This window comes from Anguilla rostrata, chromosome 16, assembly GCF_018555375.3.
Source record: "Anguilla rostrata isolate EN2019 chromosome 16, ASM1855537v3, whole genome shotgun sequence".
Taxonomy (NCBI): Eukaryota; Metazoa; Chordata; class Actinopteri; order Anguilliformes; family Anguillidae; genus Anguilla; species Anguilla rostrata.
This window is the reverse complement of record NC_057948.1, coordinates 33,506,314-33,523,813: the sequence shown is the minus strand read 5'-3', so window position 1 is coordinate 33,523,813 and position 17,500 is coordinate 33,506,314. Positions and strand designations below refer to the sequence as shown.

The 17,500-nt window shown below is 47.9% G+C and overlaps 2 protein-coding genes across 2 annotated transcripts in view; one reads left to right on the top strand and one right to left on the bottom strand.

Annotated features, from left to right (window-relative positions):
- Positions 1-307: 307 nt before the first annotated feature.
- On the bottom strand, positions 308-8,906 carry LOC135242555 (nucleobindin-2-like). Its single transcript, XM_064313684.1, is given in 14 exon segments — positions 308-1,318; positions 1,913-1,973; positions 2,486-2,656; positions 2,838-2,927; positions 3,206-3,298; positions 3,708-3,766; positions 4,103-4,193; positions 4,704-4,738; positions 4,741-4,879; positions 6,021-6,124; positions 6,677-6,815; positions 6,949-7,056; positions 7,508-7,648; positions 8,746-8,906. Coding segments are annotated over 13 exon segments (1,326 nt in total). The 5' UTR covers positions 8,746-8,906; the 3' UTR covers positions 308-1,223.
- Positions 7,056-17,500, top strand: part of LOC135242644 (phosphatidylinositol 4-phosphate 3-kinase C2 domain-containing subunit alpha-like) — a 40,061-nt gene continuing 29,616 nt past the window's right edge. The window contains exons 1-3 of the mRNA XM_064313798.1: positions 7,056-7,547; positions 10,840-10,894; positions 16,449-17,500. The exon at positions 16,449-17,500 is cut by the window's right edge and continues 180 nt beyond it. Of these exons, the coding sequence (XP_064169868.1) occupies positions 16,538-17,500 (963 nt within the window). The 5' untranslated portion in view covers positions 7,056-7,547; positions 10,840-10,894; positions 16,449-16,537. The remainder of the gene's footprint in view (positions 7,548-10,839; positions 10,895-16,448) is intronic.

Sequence of the window (17,500 nt, the reverse complement as noted above, 5' to 3'; positions counted from 1 at the left end):
GGTGTTCACTGAATCAAGCCTTCTTTTCAAGTTTCTTTCCTACTCTGACAAAGACTTTCCCAGAAAGAAATCTATGAAGTTCCTCAAAACATGATTTTTAAAGGTGACAAAAAATCTCACGCAGGTGATCGTACAGCATTCGCACCATCCCACTTAACACTTGGAACATGTCTGTCTTTTTGAGCACACCAGCCCTTTGACAAATGTATTTTCTTTGAGTAAAATTGCTCTTCTTATTTATTTATTTTTTTAACCTTGAGTAATTGAGATTGCAACTGTCGTTTTGTCAATGGCTTTCTGACAAACATGCTCTTAAAACCCCTTTATTTTATTAACTCCCTCTCCCCTGAACTCAAAATGCGCACAGAATATAAATTAGACTGGATGAAGTAGACCAAGTCTGACAAAGTATTGTGTGTGTCCATTTATACACAACAGAACTCAAAATGAAACCAAGATTAAAATAATTATGATAATTATGTACAAAACATGGACATAAAGAAAAGGTGCTTAAATTAAAGTCACACTCAACACAGCCAGCTTTGTCAACATGTTCTTGCTTAACCAAAAAAAAAAAAAAAAAGTGGTCACATGATTTTGTATTTAAAAAAAAACCTTTTTCTAAAAGGAAACATCCTCTCCTCCCCCCCCCCCCCCCCCCCCAAAAAAAAAAAAAACATCTGTCATCAACTCAAATTATGGACAGAAAACCGTGAAGCATTGTCGTGCTGTAATTTACAGCAGTACACAAGGGCAGCCTTACTCACCCATTTCATAATACAGTATATTTCATCCTGCTGACAGTGCTTACGAAACGCATCATTACACTGAACTGATCCAAACCATATTTACCTTCAGTACAGTCACTGTGTGACCGTAGCTGGGAGAATAACTGCTGTCATCCTCACATTAAAACAACAAAATTATTTTTTTTTAAACTAAATAAATCAGGAGTCCAGCATCTGACAGTGATGTGCTGCGAATACTGAGGGTTTTTTTTATTTTTCTAAAATAAACCAGTGCAAACAGGAGATAAAAACCCACTGGTTCAGTGCACCTCTCTGTTCCCAGTGATCAGCTGGTGTCTCCGAACTTTTCCACTGACGAGCATGAAATCGACAGGCTGTGACTGGAGGCGGGGCACAATTAAATTCGCTCTTCTGATTGGTTTGCTGGTTGTTTTCAAGGGGGTGTGGTTCTGCGGGCACGCGCACTCTCGTTGGCTACGAGTGAGGCGTGTCCTGCAGGTGGCCGGGCGGCAGGGGGTGGCTGTTCTCGGGGACCGGTGGGATCGCGTTTCCTCCGTCCGAGTCCAGAACTAAAACACACAAAACGGGCCGTTTCACAAAAGCTCGGTTTAGCTCCTCGCGCGGGTTAAACCGCTCCGTACACCGTCGTCGTTCGTTCACATTAACTGTCGCGCGAGTGGCTGGCTGTAACCGTTTTTCTGTGAGTTGCCAGAGCAACTCCATGGCAACCGCCGCGCTGAACCCGGCAACAGCTCGTGCTGGCGCAACAATGCGATCCTTCTTGCGTTAGTTAATCTGAACGTCGTCACGGCCACAGAGAGGCTAAACCAAGAGCTATGCATTTACACAACCGCCAGAGAGTAGGAGCCAGGAGTTGCACAAGGCTAAATTCTATATTTCAAAATGAGTGAGCTTTTCTCTCACTCTGTGCTTTTTTCAATGCTTGAGCAGAAGTGGGAATCGTAATGTGATGTACAGAGAAGCATGGGGCACTGGAGAGAAAAAAAAAAATCTGTTCTTGAAATATAAGTGACAATTTTTAACATTTCATGTTAGCACTTGCCCTTTCACAACACTTGCTGCTACAGAATGAAACGGTGTCAGCTGTAACCACGCCAGTTCACTAAAAGCAGAAAATATTGACAGAGTGAGTTTGCACGCACCTTTGATCTCTGGAGGAGGTTCTACTCTCTGGGTTTTTAATTTCTCCATGTGCTCCACAGCCTGGGAGAGAGGAGAGGAGCGCGGTGAAAAGCTGCTGATTATATCACAGGGACGTCCACACCCTCAGCATGCACTTTAACATCCCCACGCTGAAGCCTGGCCTCAGGCATGCAATTACTGCATAATCCCTAAACACTGAGAGAAACCTCACACCCACACATAGCATTAGTATTTTACACGCCGATGAGCTCAGCCACCGGCACCGTTCAAACAAGCCTGGACTCCAGGTGGTGTGGTGTGTGGTGTGTGTGTGTGTTGTGTGCGTGTGTGTGTGTGTTTGTGTGTTTGTGTGCGTGCATGCAAATCGAGGAGCTGTTTTGCATACTGAAGAAAACTGTTCTTACTGACATGACATGGTGCCTTGACAGCCTGACAGTTCTAGTTCCAGTCACCCAGCAACCACACCCCCCCCACCCCCACCCAGATGATTTGTGAAAAGCTGCAGCATTAGCTCCCCCCCCCGGGTGGTTTGTGACGGGCTGTAGCCAGAGTCCCAGTTAATCGCCTCCTACCTGCTGGAGCTCCTGCTTCTGTGCGTTGAGCTGCTCCTGCTGTCTCTCCAGCTCCTCCTTCTGCTTCCGCAGCTCCTCCGACTTGTGCTGCAGGTCCTGCTCCTCCCGGGCGAGGTGCTCCTCGAACTCCCTCATCTCCTCCTCCGTGTAGGCCTGGTTCTGCTCCAGCGTCTGACGGGGCGAGGCGAGGGGGACCGTCAATCGACCGCTTTAATGAGCTCTAATTAGCCTTTACCCCCCCCCGAGGCTCACAGCACTGAGCACTCTGTGTGGGACCCCGGCTGTGTGGAGGGCACTGATATCAGTAACCATGACGATGATGATGATGACGATGAGGAGGGATGTACCTCACCTCCCAGCTCTCTGGCTCCAGAAATTCTTTCTTCTTTGTGGCCACGAGGAACTCATCCATGGAGACCAGCCTGTCCTTGTTGGTGTCCACCTGGAGGCAGAGGGGAACCAGGACTGTCAGTTCACTTGGGGAAAAAATGTCAGAACAGTCCAGAAAACCTGAATTCAAAGAATGCACTTAATATGACTCCGTCTCCCAGTCGCAAGATTACAATCGGGACTGCCAGTTAGTCTCACAGAGGGGCAGATGTTAGGGGAACGGGGTAAAGGAGGAGGGGTAAGAGAAGAGGGTAGAAGGTGCGGGAGGGGTAACAATGGGGTAAAAGGTGGGGGAAGAGAACGTGGTGGAAGCTGGAGGAGGGTCTCCACCTCGTTCATGACGTGCTCCCGCATCCGCAGTCTCTCCTCCTCCATCTCCACCATGTCGTCTTCCTCTTTGGTGGGGTCGTAGATCTTCTCCAGCTACGACCACAGGAACACGGAATGATGGGAGTTTTTCAGTGTGGCCTTCACGCTCTTATAGTAATCAAGCAGCAGGAGTCTCGTCTGGCTGAGTGTTAGTCTTACAGTATGCAGTGTCATAACCAGTCTGAAATGCTCTTAACGTGGCTGTATTTTAAGTAGCTGAGGACTCCAGTGGGTGTGCTAAGTGGGTGTTGGTATAGCAGCATGTGCTAAGTGGGTCTGGGTATAGCAGTGTGTGCGGGTACAGCAGTGTGTGCTAAGTGGGTGTTGGTATAGCAGCATATGCTAAGTGGGTCTGGGTATAGCAGCATGTGCTAAGTGTGTGTGGGTACAGCAGCATGTGCTAAGTGGGTGTGGGTACAGCAGCGTGTGCTAAGTGTGTGTGTGGGTAAGTGGACACACTCACCTCCTTGGTGAACAGCGCCTCCAGCTCCTGCTCGTCGAAGAAGCCGTCACCGTTAGTGTCTGCAGGGCAGAGAGAAGGGGACTGTGACCAGGTGTGCACTAAGAGGGCTGCAACAGTCTACAGCTTCTTATCCAATTCACCCAACCATTTATCTGATCAGATTTTTTTTTTTTTTTTTGAAAGTCAGAAGCTACAGCCGCAGATTGTGTCTGTGTCCTCGCCGAGAATGTTTTCATGTGGTCTGAACCTGTGCTGCCGTTTACGTCCATTCAGAAATTTCAGTCAGAATGGTTGGTTGGAACCCACACGGCCCTCCTGGAATGGGTCAGCGCAGCCCTATTGTAGTAGCACTGTAGGAAGGACCAGTGTGGTTTTTGGCTGTGCCCCTGGCTCACCGTGCAGGTTGAAGAAGGTCTTCGGGTCGAAGTCTTCGGGGTCCATGCCGTCGGCCTCCTCCCACACCTCCTTCAGCTGGTCCTGACTGCCCTGTACATCATCACAGGACATGGGCGGGGCTCAATATGCAGAGCATCGCATCACAATGGGTTACCGAGGGAACGATGTGACAGATTCTCCAGACGCACCAGGATTTCAGCTCTCTGTGTTCTGAAGGCTGCTCTGCCTCCCCGCTGCTGAAGCCAAAACGTTCTGATTAAACTCATCTGAATATTCATTAGGGGGCGTGGCCAAGTACAGCACTGCGGCAATGGGTATTCCCTAACCTCTAATGCAACACCAGAACCTCCTGTTACCAACCAGACCCTCCTGTATTTCAGAAACAGAGAGGAGGAAGGAACGCAGGAGCTGAGTGTCTGGTGAGTAAACAATCTTAGACTCTGGGATTTAATGGGTGGTTCATTTTCACCTGTTAACAGCATGATAACTGCACATTAGGGGTCTTACCGGGTGGTTGATGTGACCGTTTAGGGTCTTACTGGGTGGTTGGTAGGGTTTAGGGTCTTACCGGGTGGTTGATGTGACCGTTTGGAGTCTTACCGGGTGGTTGATTTTGGCGTGCGTTGGGTGCTTCTATTACTTAGTCCTGTGTGGTCTTTCTTCTTATGTCCCTTGTGAGTCTTCAGGTGCTCCCGCCTCTCGTGCTCCTTCATCATCTCGTAGCGCTTGAACTCCTCGTGCCGCTCCTTGTCGTAGTTCTCCAGGTCGCTGGTCGCCTGGAGGAGGAGGAGGAGGAGGGGTGGGAGGACGAAGAGTACGGTGCAAATTCCAAAAGAACTGTGGCCGTCATGGTCTGTGAGTGAAAAGCAGCCCTGTGTCCCTTAATCAGTCATGAGCTCCGTCCAATTGGTATTCTACAGAGCCACCCTCTAGTGACCTTGGGCAAAGCAGTACACCAGCACTGTCCCTACTGGTTGACGATTACACTTGACCCCAGTCCCAGAGTTCTAGGGGTCAATTCCATTACAGATCAGTGAATTAGCGGAAAGAATCCGCGCAATTTGTGATCTGCCAAGAGCTGAAGTTCAGGTCTTGAGTTTAAAAGTCCTCATTGAACATTATGGGAAATTTTTCCATTAAAGAGACTGAATTTAAATGCATTTGTCAAGCTTGACTGAACTAAAATGAAATTGATCCCATCCCTGCCCAGCACTCACCAGAAGCTACACAATCACAATATCCCAGCTGTGCGCTAAGTGCCTCCCACAGCTTCAATAACTGAAAAACTGCCTGCTACCACAGGACACGCCGTAGATTTGTTAGTAAATTTGTTTCGATTAAAATATTCTTCATTCAAAATAATAAGATGGAAAAACCGTATCAAATTTGTTAGAAGCGTTTATATACACGTTCAGTACAATCAAAACAGTTGAAGTTAGTGGATTGGTTACACACATTTTAAATGCTAGACTACAATTATTCAGAAGTAATTCGTACAGGTAATAAAAGTAGAGGAGTTTAGAGAATAGTACACAGATGGAGGGGGAAGCTTCTTGCATTAAAATAAAATTAATCAAAGACAGGGATAGGTGCGCTTGATTATGGATAAAGGATTACAGATGGAGACATATTTACTTTTGTCAGCGGCAGGAAAGGCTATCCTTGGCTGATTAATGCCTGCACACAACCCCCAGCTGTTCCTTCTGTCAGAATGAATTTGGAATTTACCTCTCATAAACTGGCCTTCTGCAGCAAGGCAAACCACAGGGAACAGACTCAACGTCTACGAGGAGAGGCTCTGGTTCATTACAAGCACGTACACATGATGGTGAATGCTTTTCTGGATCAACCGGTGGATGGGGAGGGGGCGGGGGGGTATTTCCCCATCCCTGTGTCTGCTATGAAACGGCTGCTTACCGATTTAATGAGTTTGTCCAGGTCCTCCACCTCGAAGGTGTGAGGGTTCATGTGATTGAGGTACTCAAACTGCTTGAGGAGGGCCTGGTGGTCCATTGCCATGCCTGTGGGGAGACAGGGGGACCGGCGTTCATTTGGAGCAGGGTTCAATGTGAATAGCATTCAGAGGGAGAGCATCGGGAGCGGTTCAAGGGCGGTGTTCAACGAGCGCGTTCAGGGACAGCCGGGAAGCTGCCTCACCAACCTGTGTTAACGCGAGTGATGCGCACAGACAGACGTGTAAAACAGCGCTGCCTGAAGTTCTTTGTACACTTCACACCGACAGGTCTGCACGTCTGCCACAGCGCCAATGGCAACGCTGGCATCCTGTCAACCCCCGGAGAGGACTATGGGTAATGCACCAACGGCCACCCGCATTTACTGCACACACTGTTTACTCAGAACTAACACAGTACTATTTTAAACACACGTGCTCACATTGCACGCACGCACACACAAAGCATGCACGTGTGCACACGTGCATCCACTCACGCGTGAACCAAAGAAATAAATGTTTCCTCTCATCTGTAAAACTGAGAATTTGACCCAGTTGATTTTTAGCTCCTGGACGTGCTCATAAGAGTCATGGTGTGCAGGTGTGCAAGACTGCCCCCTACCTGCACCATTCCCTCCTTCCAGGTCCTGCTTGGCTTTGATGAGCGTCCTCAGCCTGCTCACCTCCTGCCTCTTCAGCTCGTCCAGTTTGGTTCTCACGTGATGGCTGACAAAGTCCAGCTCTTTGGCCAGTTTCCCTTGCTGTTTAAAACATGTTTGGTCATTAGATTCTCATGCAGCTTTCAGCAAGGGGAGAAAAAAAAACCAAATAAAAGCCAGTAAAAAAAAAAAACAAAAAAAAAAACAACCAAGAACACACACGTTGTGAAGATACCTTTATGTCTTCCATGTCTGTGTTGCGGAGCTTTTCTCTGAAATGCTCGTCTTTTTCCAGAAAATCGATGACTTCCCTGAGGTAGCGGTCATAGTGCAGCCCGGTGTCCTAACGCACAGGGCCACAGCATAAAGACATGACACGAGGTAAAGTGGTTGGTAAAAAAAAAAAGAAAGAAAAAAAAACAGCCAGAGGGGATTTTTTTTTAACCCGCAAACTTTGCGCTACACCAAAGCATTTGTGCTACAAGCTAGCAGGACTTCCTGTGCTTTTACTCTTAATCTCTGTTTTTGTGTAAACTATCTGCCCAGTTTTTATGTGGTGTCCAAAATCATTCCCCTGTCCAGGAGTTCATTTTCTCTGAAAATGAGAACGTGGGAAAACTTGGCTTATGAGTTTAAAAAAATATATATATATCCATCATGACCTCAGATATATGACCTATGACCCTGAGCTTTTACGTGTTAGCCACAGAACAGTTCTGTGGTGTTGAGCGATATGAAGCGCCTGTCGAACGCGGCGTGTTGGAGGCGGACTACACGCGTCCCGCACCACTCACCACGCTCTGGGGAGTTTCTTGGACCTTCTCCTCAGGAATGGTGACTTTCGTCTTGTCGACACTGATAGGCACTGCGTCCGTCCATACGAACAAACTCACCAGCAATATGCACTGGGGACACGATCCCCCGCTCCACCACATCTGCAAACAAACGCAAAAAAAAGCCTTTGTAGACCACTCGCCCTGAGACCCGATTTGGAACCAATATATGACGGTTACCGGCAGAGGGGCCTAAATGCGATTTTAATATGTTGCTCTGATGATATATTAGACTGCTAGCAGTTATGATTCGCATTTGATTTGGAGGTGTATATTCAATATTTGAACCAGCTGCATAATTTCCTTACGATTTCAAATTGAAGTTGTATTGCATTCAGACGTTAGTTACCTTGTAGGTATTTGTGCGTTAGGATACATATGCTGTGCTTCCTGTACTTCAGTCTTTCGAGATGCCATTTATCAAATTAATAAGTAAATATGAGTAACGGTCAAGCACGTATATTTGGTTGAAGGGAAACGAGTGGACTGCGAAGCTCTTCTGAGTGACTCATACGTGTCTGACTCGTTTAGACTAGGCATCCAAGTTGGATAAAGGTACAGTCTCAGTTGTAATTATCGCACTCTGACCGTATGATCGTTGGTTAACAAGCTCAACTGGACTAAACATATGTGGTCGCCTTTAACTATCATTACCCGCGTTAGCTAGCCACACTTTTGCTGTAAACGATCTACCAGTTTGGTGTTAAAGGTGTTGCACATCGCAGTGTTTTACGCCTGGTTCAGACCGTGGTGGATCTGTCAAAGACGGGCTCAAAACCAACCAGCCAGCGGCTAGCATCTCAGCTAATCTCAGCAAGCTAATGCTAACCTTACTAAACGTTAGCTCGCAGCAGAGACTCTTTAATCGGCTTTCCATACCGGTAACTCATGTTGCCAACGGTCACTCCGAAGTGAAATCATACAAGCAGCGACGGAGCGATGAAGACACCGTGCTGCCAGTAATTAAAGGGGAAACGTCACACTTTTGATCGGCTTCAATAATTCCTAAAACGATGCGCTCTCGACTCCAGAGAGTGCACAGCCTGCTAGTTTATCTTACTGGCTAGCGCTGTCCTGTCAGCTAACATGAATGTTGCTTGACAGCAGCCGATTCCGATCAGCTGCTAAGTGTGTGAAAGTTATTGTACCTACCTACGGGCAAGAAGAAGCGAATGCAATCTGACCAAATGTATACTTACTTTGTCAGGTAGCTTGCTGTCAGGCTGTTTTCAGTCTTCCGCAACGGGGTACCTTATTATTTCATTCACTACCAATGTCCCTCTTTTCCAGACGGGTGCTACTGTTTTTAGTTGATATACTCAACCTAGCTTGTCCTGCTTGAGTCCAACCCGTGAAAAGGCTACCATAAAAACCTCCGCCTTTGACAACGATAATTGGACAGAATTGTTCTATTTTTCTCATTTAAATATTTACTTCGGGATCTGATTGGGCAGTGTCTTTGTCCGTCAAAGCTCTGCGAGGAAATTTCCTCATCAAGTTCTGTTGCAGCGAAATGTACGTGGCGTTCATAGGAACCCTGAACAAATGTGATGTCAGTAAGGTGTTGCTCAGCATCCTGCGGGTAGGCTAAGTAAATATACAGTTCATCAATTATGAATGAATCGATCGGCGGCACAGCATGTGTAGCCAACGTGCACTTTAAACCTGCTCACACTAACCAACTTTACAAACCAAATTTATTAAGATCAGTATGAACATGTATTCAAAATATATGCAAGTGTCATCTAAGGTCCCCAGATGCCATATATGTCAGTGTGCTATTTGCGGAAATAAGTGATACACCGTCATACAGAGGGCACTCAGATCCTCAAAACTTGTAACATTGTTCTTTATAAAATAAAAAAACGATCCATATTTAGCATCTTCTATTGTACGTTTAAAGTGCAATGTTTATTTATGATTCATTGCATCTTTCGAGCTACATGTTCAGTGCCTCATAGTACGAATATAAACTCCCGGGCGTGGTTCTTAATAGGCTAACTGGTCGGTGACATCCTGTTTTACAGAAAAACAGAAAGGCTAAGGAGGCTGTGTGGAGGCTGTGCTCAAACATATGTGTAGGCTACTCACCTCGGCTAGCCTGGTGTTGAATTTATCAGGAGTAATAGGCTACACAGTCAAGTGGCCAACTGGGAAAATGTAATTTATGTCCACTGTAAACATATAATTTACTCTGCACCCACGATCTCCAGAGAAACAGCAAGTGATGGGCTACACAATAATTTATCTGCACCTGTATCTAAGCGTAGGCTACGTCACGTCTGTGGACAAATACCTCCAGGCACACTTTGTAAAATATAGTCTATGCTTGCAGCCAGTCTGCTGTAAATGTAGTACCGTGTGTGAGTCCGGTGCTTTTATGAACAGTTATGTTTATTTAGGATTTACCCACCTGGCATACTTTTGGGAAAGTGTTTGCAAAGATTTTTGGATCATGTCTTAAATCGTACTTAATGTTGTCTGGGAAATTAAATAATTAGGATACTATTTTAATTGAAAGATCGGATAATAATAATAATAATAATAATAATAATACACTTTCTGTACTAAGAAGTTTGCTAATTCGACGTTACAGGTAGCCTATTCGCCCAGAGTAATTTTCAGTATTGCCTGCAAAATATAATTTGCTTGATTAGGCCTATATACTTTTATAGTAGGCTAGAACTGTAATCGGGATTCGGTGCTGGTACAGTGAAATTATACTTGTACAGTTAAGCCCATTCTGCATGCTCCTAATCGCTCAGACACTCCAAAGAACCGATTTTCCTTTTCCTGACTTCAATAGCAGCGAACAGAAGACATGTAACATGCACGTGAAAAATTTTAACATGTATGTAGGCCTACTCAACACATTTTCAGTTTGTAACAAGGTTGTGTCACAGCTCTGTCTAAGCCATCTTCACAGGCTTCAGGAACATTACAATTATTGGGTTTGTTTAGATAACCCTATTGACTTCTCAAAATTCGTTAATAAATATCAATATCTTAATAGTTATAACTAATCTTGGAAATACATTTAAATACATTTCAATATATTTAAAATACATTGCGTCTTAAAATGAGACCGGATACTTCCCTATGTTATAATTGTTATTTCCAGTATCATATTTTGTGATGATTGTGTGGAATGTATGTTATAAATAAATAAACAGTAAAATGCTGCGGTAATTTATTGTAAGCGGTCGCGGTGTGTCACTGTAATACCGTGTCCCGACTGTCGGGCTGAAAGCGAGCACTTTTGAGACAGGAACTGACGTTGTGTCTCTGAATAGATGGATAGATTTCCAGCCGCTGGAAAATGGCCCCAGAAGTCGGCGAGTTTGAAAGGTGGGAATATTTCATTTTTCCTTGAATATTTCGAAGTGCAAAAGTTTGGACAGCAAACTAACTGCGTTTAGTACATGTGTTTGATCTCTTCGGACCTTGCTTTGGAAGTACTCGAGCTCTTTCCTCCTCGTATTTCACTTTGCCGGACGGGTACTCCTGATGGATGAAATTATTCACTCACTGTTGTGTGAAGTTGGAGTCGGTGAAGGAAACTAAATTTAATCGGCATCTTCAGCCACTTTATAACCGGCAACTGGATGGCACGAGGTGCTTCTGTATTAATCATAATTTTTGAACTTATTGAATTGTCAGTTTTTAAAAGAAAGTATTTCAAGTCTTTTTTTCAACGAACAATTCAATGAAACGTTATCAACCGAAACCGATATTTCCATTACATTAGCCTACATAACATTCCGTTACTGTTGATACTTAATTAGCCGAGTCAATGGACAAATGGTCCTTAGTGTAGCATTTTTTTCACTGCTGGGTGTTAATTAAATAAGATTAGTCAATGACTGCCGTTAACTTACGCTCACTGTATTTTTTAAATGACATGTTTTGAAAATATTTGAATGTGGTGCTTAGATTGATTATTTGTTTGTGAATAGGCCTATCAAACGTTATTCACTTTAAATTAGTAGGTATGTAAATAAGCCATTGATGGTCCACAAAAGGTATTGCTTGGTCTGCCTTTTCTGATCTAGCCTTATTCTTTTACTGTGGGCCAATTGAGAGATGGTGGAATTCAATTAACAATCATGCAAAGAAGGGAATAGGGTTTGATCTGGTGTCTGCTATAAAGTTTGGAGTGAACTGCACAGTCTATGGGTGTCACCGAACATTCATATAACTGAAGTTTTACTGTGGATCAGACTGTCATCCTAGAGGTATTGCCAGGTTATCTTACAAAACGCATGGTTTGCACAGTCCCTGGCCTGTAATACAACTCCGTGCAAGTTATCCGTGTTTATGATCTAACCCTGGACCCAAGAGCCCACATCAAACTGAAGAACATCTTTAAAGTTAGTGAAGCTGACGTTACTTGAAGTTACATGATGATGCGTGACAAACCCTCACATGCACAGAGAAACCTTTTATTATTTAGCTTTATTTAGGGTGCCTCAGAGACTGTTCTGTTTTACTGCAGCGTGCACACCCCCCCAACCCTACACTGCGAGAGCTTTATTGTAGTAAGAAGCAAGCGGTGCAGAATGTTTTGGATTGTTTTTTTTTCAGACGAGCACAGCTTTTTGTTTCTCCCCTGTTCTGTTTATCTTTGGATGTCTTGTAATCTCCCAGAAGAGATGGAAGCTCAGAGTGAAAGGGCGGCGCGGTACAAGTGAATCATTTAAACACAAACGAGCATGAATTAGTCATTTATTTCTGGGTCTGGAAGATGCTTTTTGTGCTTTTCGACCAGCTGCACGGTCGCTTGCTTAAAGTGTTTTTACTTGGTGGGTGTGGGCTTTCACTAACAAGTAACAAGCTACACAATTAGCCTCTTCCTCTGAGCCCGTGATCTGGCAGTCTGAAGAAATTGTTACTGTTTTTCACACTAATGAGGCCCTTCTTTGGGAAAGCATCAAATTTGTATGGTCAAGTAAGCATTGTTGTGGGAAAATGTTTATTCCTTGTTTTTTTTTTAAAATGGGCTACTCTTAATATTAATAGCAGCTCATTTTTGCTGACTCGTATTTGATCTCTAGATGTGTGTTTGAGTAAAGGTGTCTAATGTGGGGTCTGATTTTCCAATAAAATGGAAGCAAAAACAATTCTGGTACTGTTTTTGTTCCAAGTCTCTTTGTTCGGGGCTGACAGAATTCCTGACATTGTTTTTAATCTCAGTTCTTATCGGACAAAGGTAAGGTGATAGCACTGGACCTGTTATCTCTTCATTTTTATCGCTTTCCCTAAACTGCTTTCACACCATGCCATTAGAGTTGAGGCCCTTTGTGCCGTGGTCAGTAATGAGTGTAAATGTCACCGTGTTTCCATCGTTCCATCGTCTTCCTGACGTGATAAAACGGAATTTACAATTCCGATTAGGCCGCGTAGCGTTTGATATTCGAGAGGGAAAGTAAACGGTGCTGCCGTGTCCCCTGCTGGTCTTCACCGTCTCAGAGAGCTCAGGGCTTTTTTTCTTTTTTGGCGAAGGGTAATCACTGGCACGACGAGTTGGCAGGGCCTCGTGTGTGCGTAATGGGGCACAGTCCACCGAGCCGATTGTAGTTTCGAATGCAAAGTGCATTCGTCTTGTCACACTCGGTCGGTACCCTTCCTTTTTCCCGCAAGCTTCTTTTCTTTAGACATGCGCTCCGAGCCCAACTGTGACTCATTGGAGCCAAACGTGTTGTGTGCCTCCGAAGTGCGCTACCTGAAAACTAAGTTTCCTTAGTGTTAAGTAGGCCTACGGGGGCAAAGGTTCGCACATCTGCGCGACCTCGGTGAGAATATCGTCTTTTTTAAATGGCAGTGGTAAATGGTAAATGGTAAATGGACTGCATTTATATAGCGCTTTTATCCAAAGCGCTTTACAATTGATGCCTCTCATTCGCCAGAGCAGTTGGGGGTTAGGTGTCTTGCTCACTAAGGACGGAGTGTAGCACAGTGGGTAAGGAACTGGGCTTGTAACCGAAAGGTTGCAGGTTCGATTCCCGGGTAAGGACACTGCCGTTGTACCCTTGAGCAAGGTACTTAACCTGCATTGCTTCAGTATATATCCAGCTGTATAAATGGATACAATGTAATAATGCTATGTAAAAAAAAAAAAAAAAAAGTTGTGTAAGTCGCTCTGGATAAGAGCGTCTGCTAAATGCCTGTAATGTAATGTAATGCTCAAGGACACTTCGACACGCCCAGGGCGGGGTTTGAACCGGCAATCCTCCGACCGCCAGACAATCGGTCTTACCTCCTGAGCGATGTCGCCCCCAGTGACTGCCCACTTTCTTAGCGACTCATCCGGTTAGAAGCTGGAGACATGTACAGAAATACATTTTATTCCCCGAATGTTGGGAATCTTCCCATGAGTGTACAGTTCATGGCTGTATTAATTGTTTGAAGTGCAGTAAAGATGTTAGGATTTCACGGCTGCGTTAATCGTCTGAAGCGCGCCAAAAATGCAGGGATTCCACCCCTGTGTGGGCCCTTCAGCTCAGCAGATAAGGTTTGGGACGAGGCCTGTGCCCCCCGAGACGGTGTTATCGTACCCCAGTCTGGCTGCCGCGCGTGCCGTAAACACGCGAGGGGCTCTGCTCGTTGGCACGGTTACGCCACGGAGGAAAGGGTTCCGCCGCGCCGTACGGGAAGAGCGGCTCTGATTCGCTGCCGGAGACGGCGGGAGGCTGGCTGTGCGTTCTGCCGGGACGAGGTCATCACGCGGGGGGCAGGGGGCGGGGAGCGGGGGGGCTGACCCCTTCCCTCCATTCACACATCACATCCTTTAAACAAAATTCCCGGAATCTACTGGAAGCGTCTGTGGTTTGGCCCCCCCTTCCTTCCCCTCTCCCCCTCTCCCACCACCCTCCCCTGCTCTCCCCCTCTCCCACCACCCTCCCCTGCTCTCCCCCTCTCCCACAACCCTCCCCTGCTCTCCTCCTCTCCCCCTCTCCTACCACCCTCCCCTGCTCTCCCCCTCTCCCCCTCCCCTCCTCTCCCCTGCTCTCCCCCTCTCCCACCACCCTCTCCCCCTCTCCCCCTCTCCCACCACCCTCCCCTCTGATTGTGACGCATGTTTGACTCAGCATTACGTCTTGTCCGTTTTTATTTGCTGTGAAGTCGAATGAGAAGCTCTGAGGCATTTCCTCTCTGCGTGTGGGTTCGCTGCGTTTGCGATCACGTGGTTCCTGAGGCTGACGAAGACGAGAGATGGGGGGGGGGGGGGGGTGAAGAGAGGAGGGGAAAGTGACTGCGTTCAGGTCTGGAAGCGGGGCCACTGTGTGGCCTCCGGAGGGCGCGTGTGCAGTTGTCGTCCGCGTGCCGGGGCAGGCTTTCTGGGGGCATTGTGTTGGAGTTCTGCCTGACCTCCTTGTTGCCTCAGAATGATTGGCTGGCCGCTTTTTCAGGCCTGAGTTCTCCTATCGCTCAATGTTTTCCGCAGATCCCTGTGAATCTGGGTCATTCCCATTAATGTGGAGTTTGGTGTAAGTCCCAGCAAAAAAAAAAAAAAAAAGTCTTTTTTTCTTTTTCTTGAAACAACAAAATTCCAGGCATATTTTGCTCATAATCATCCCTGGAAGAAAGTTAACTGATTGCACATTTTTAGGTCAGTCTGTTTATCCACTGCCCACCCCCTTCAGCACCATTACAAAAAAAAGTCTTGTTTTGCCACAAGGCTAAGAAAGATGTCTTAAGTTTTCCCCAGTGACTCACAGATGTTTTTTCTTTTCCATTGTGTTGCCTAACCCACATTTTCTAGTCTCCTTTTCTTTTTTTGTCCGGACGGTACAGACTAAAACCTCTGTGGTTCGGCCCCTTTTCCCCATCTCCCCCTAATTGTGTGTGTGTCTTTGAGTCAGAGCCCCCTGGGGGCTCCTGTGAATGCAGAAAGCGCAGGGATATCAGTCTGAGTAGGCTTTTTTTCTTCTTTTTTAGGAGCTGAACAGAACCGGTTTCAGTTACGGTGATTTGCATGAGTATTGTCTCCCGCTCCAGGTGAACGCGTCAGGTTGCGGTGAAAGGTATCTGTTAAATCCCCAGCACTGGATGCTGGCTCCAGTTCCACACATAATTAGGCATAATTATGAGACGGAATCTTATTTCGGTTCTGACCGTAACAGAAACCGAGCTGAAAATCTGAAGAATTATCGCCCCTTCCTCTGCACAAGCACTTTATTTAGTTCTTTTTTGTTTTTTTTTTGGGAGAATTCGACAGTCGTGTGAGGATTCCTGCCGTTGCCAGGGTTTGTCCTGAAACGTGTTTTTTTTTTTGTTGCCGTGGATTTGGCGAGGCCCGGCTGCGTCCCGCTCGCGCGGAGCCCGGTCGGCGGGCGGATCGCACGCCGGTGATTTCTCGAGGTTGTCCGGCTGAAATCGGTTTGGATTCTCGTCGCTGGCGGCCGTTCTGTCGGCCCAGGCTGCCTCTGTGTCAGCGAGCCGGCTTCGTTGTGTCCAAGCTGTGGCTGGCTGTGCCTGCAGGGCCTTCATGGTTCAGTCTGCACAGGGAATCAAGTGACACAGCGGAGGGCACTGAGTTTGTGTTTATGCTGTCTCTCTCTCTCTCTCTGTCTCTGTCTCTCTCTTTCTCTTTCTCTCTCTCTCTCCCTCTCTCTCTCAGTCTCTGTCTCTGTCTCTTTCTCTCTCTCTCTCTCTCTCTCTCTCTCTCTCTCCTCTCTCTCTCCCCTCCCTCTCCCCCTCTCCCCATCTCTCCCTTCCTTTCCCCTCCAATACCTCTGAAATACATTCATTTCCAATAAGAAAAATAATTTCCTGTTGACTCAGCAGTGTGGAAGTAGTGTTTGAAAAGGTTGCAACCTCTATAGAAGAGCGTTGTGGCCTCAGACAGTTAAATTCTGGCGTGACGGAGAGTTCACCCAGCCTGTTTGCTGCTCCCCGACAGACGCCTGATCCCTCTCAACTGACGAGCCGACCTTCGGACGCACAGGATCAGCCGTCGCCCCGGTTACATGGCACCAGCCAGCTGACGCCATGGCCCAGATATCCAGTGGCTACAAGCAGGACCTGTCCCCCTCCCTGGGGGCGGCGGACGGGCCCGAGGGGATTGTGGGTAAAGAGGAGGCGCTGCGGATGGAGGCCGAGGCTCTGGCCAGACACCAGCGGAGGAAGAGGCACTCGCTCCCCGCGACGTCGCCCTCGGCGACCGCGGCGCGCCTCCTGGCCCGGGAGCTGCAGGGAGCGGCCTCGCGGTCGGGCCGCCAGCCGGAGGCGGACCTCATCGTGTTCGCCGAGTCGGAGGGCGAGAGGAGGGGGGCGGACGGGGACGGGGACGGGGGCGGGGGCAGGGACGGGGGCGGGGGCGGGGAGAAGCTGAGCAGCGAGGAGCTGGAGCGCCTCCTGCTGCAGGACTCGGCGGGGAGCGGCTGCGCCTCCCGGCCCTCGGCCCTGCTGGGGTGCAGCCTCAGCGCCTCCTACCCGGGGTCCCAGGCCTTCCACCCCACCCCTCACCAGTGGGGGCCCTGGACCCCCTCCCATCCGCAGGGCCCCCTCTTCCCCTGTGCGGTCTTCCCCAAACCGCCCCCCTTCCAAAGCGGCTTCCCCGCGCCCGCCCCGCCCTTCGGGGCCTCCTCCTCCGAGCGCGCCTTCTTCCTCAGCCTCCCGACAAGCCCCGCCTTCGTGACCTTTGCCCCCTTGCAGGGCCCCGCCCCCGGTCCCGCCCCCGCTGTTTCCCCGGAGTTGGCTAAGCTCTTCGACCAGATCGCCAGCACGTCGAAGTTCCTGAAGGACGGGAGGCCCTCCGGGGGCGACCGGGAACGGCTGACCCCGCCTCTGGCCCCGCCCCTTGCCCCGCCCCCGACCAAACCCGCTGCTCCGCCCGCTGCCAGCAGGATCGAGTGGCTGGACCTGGACCCCCTCAGCATGGGGAAGGCGGACGCTGAAGAGGCCCCGCCCCCTGAGCCTGAGGAGGCGGGGCCAGCGGGGGACCCCTGGGAC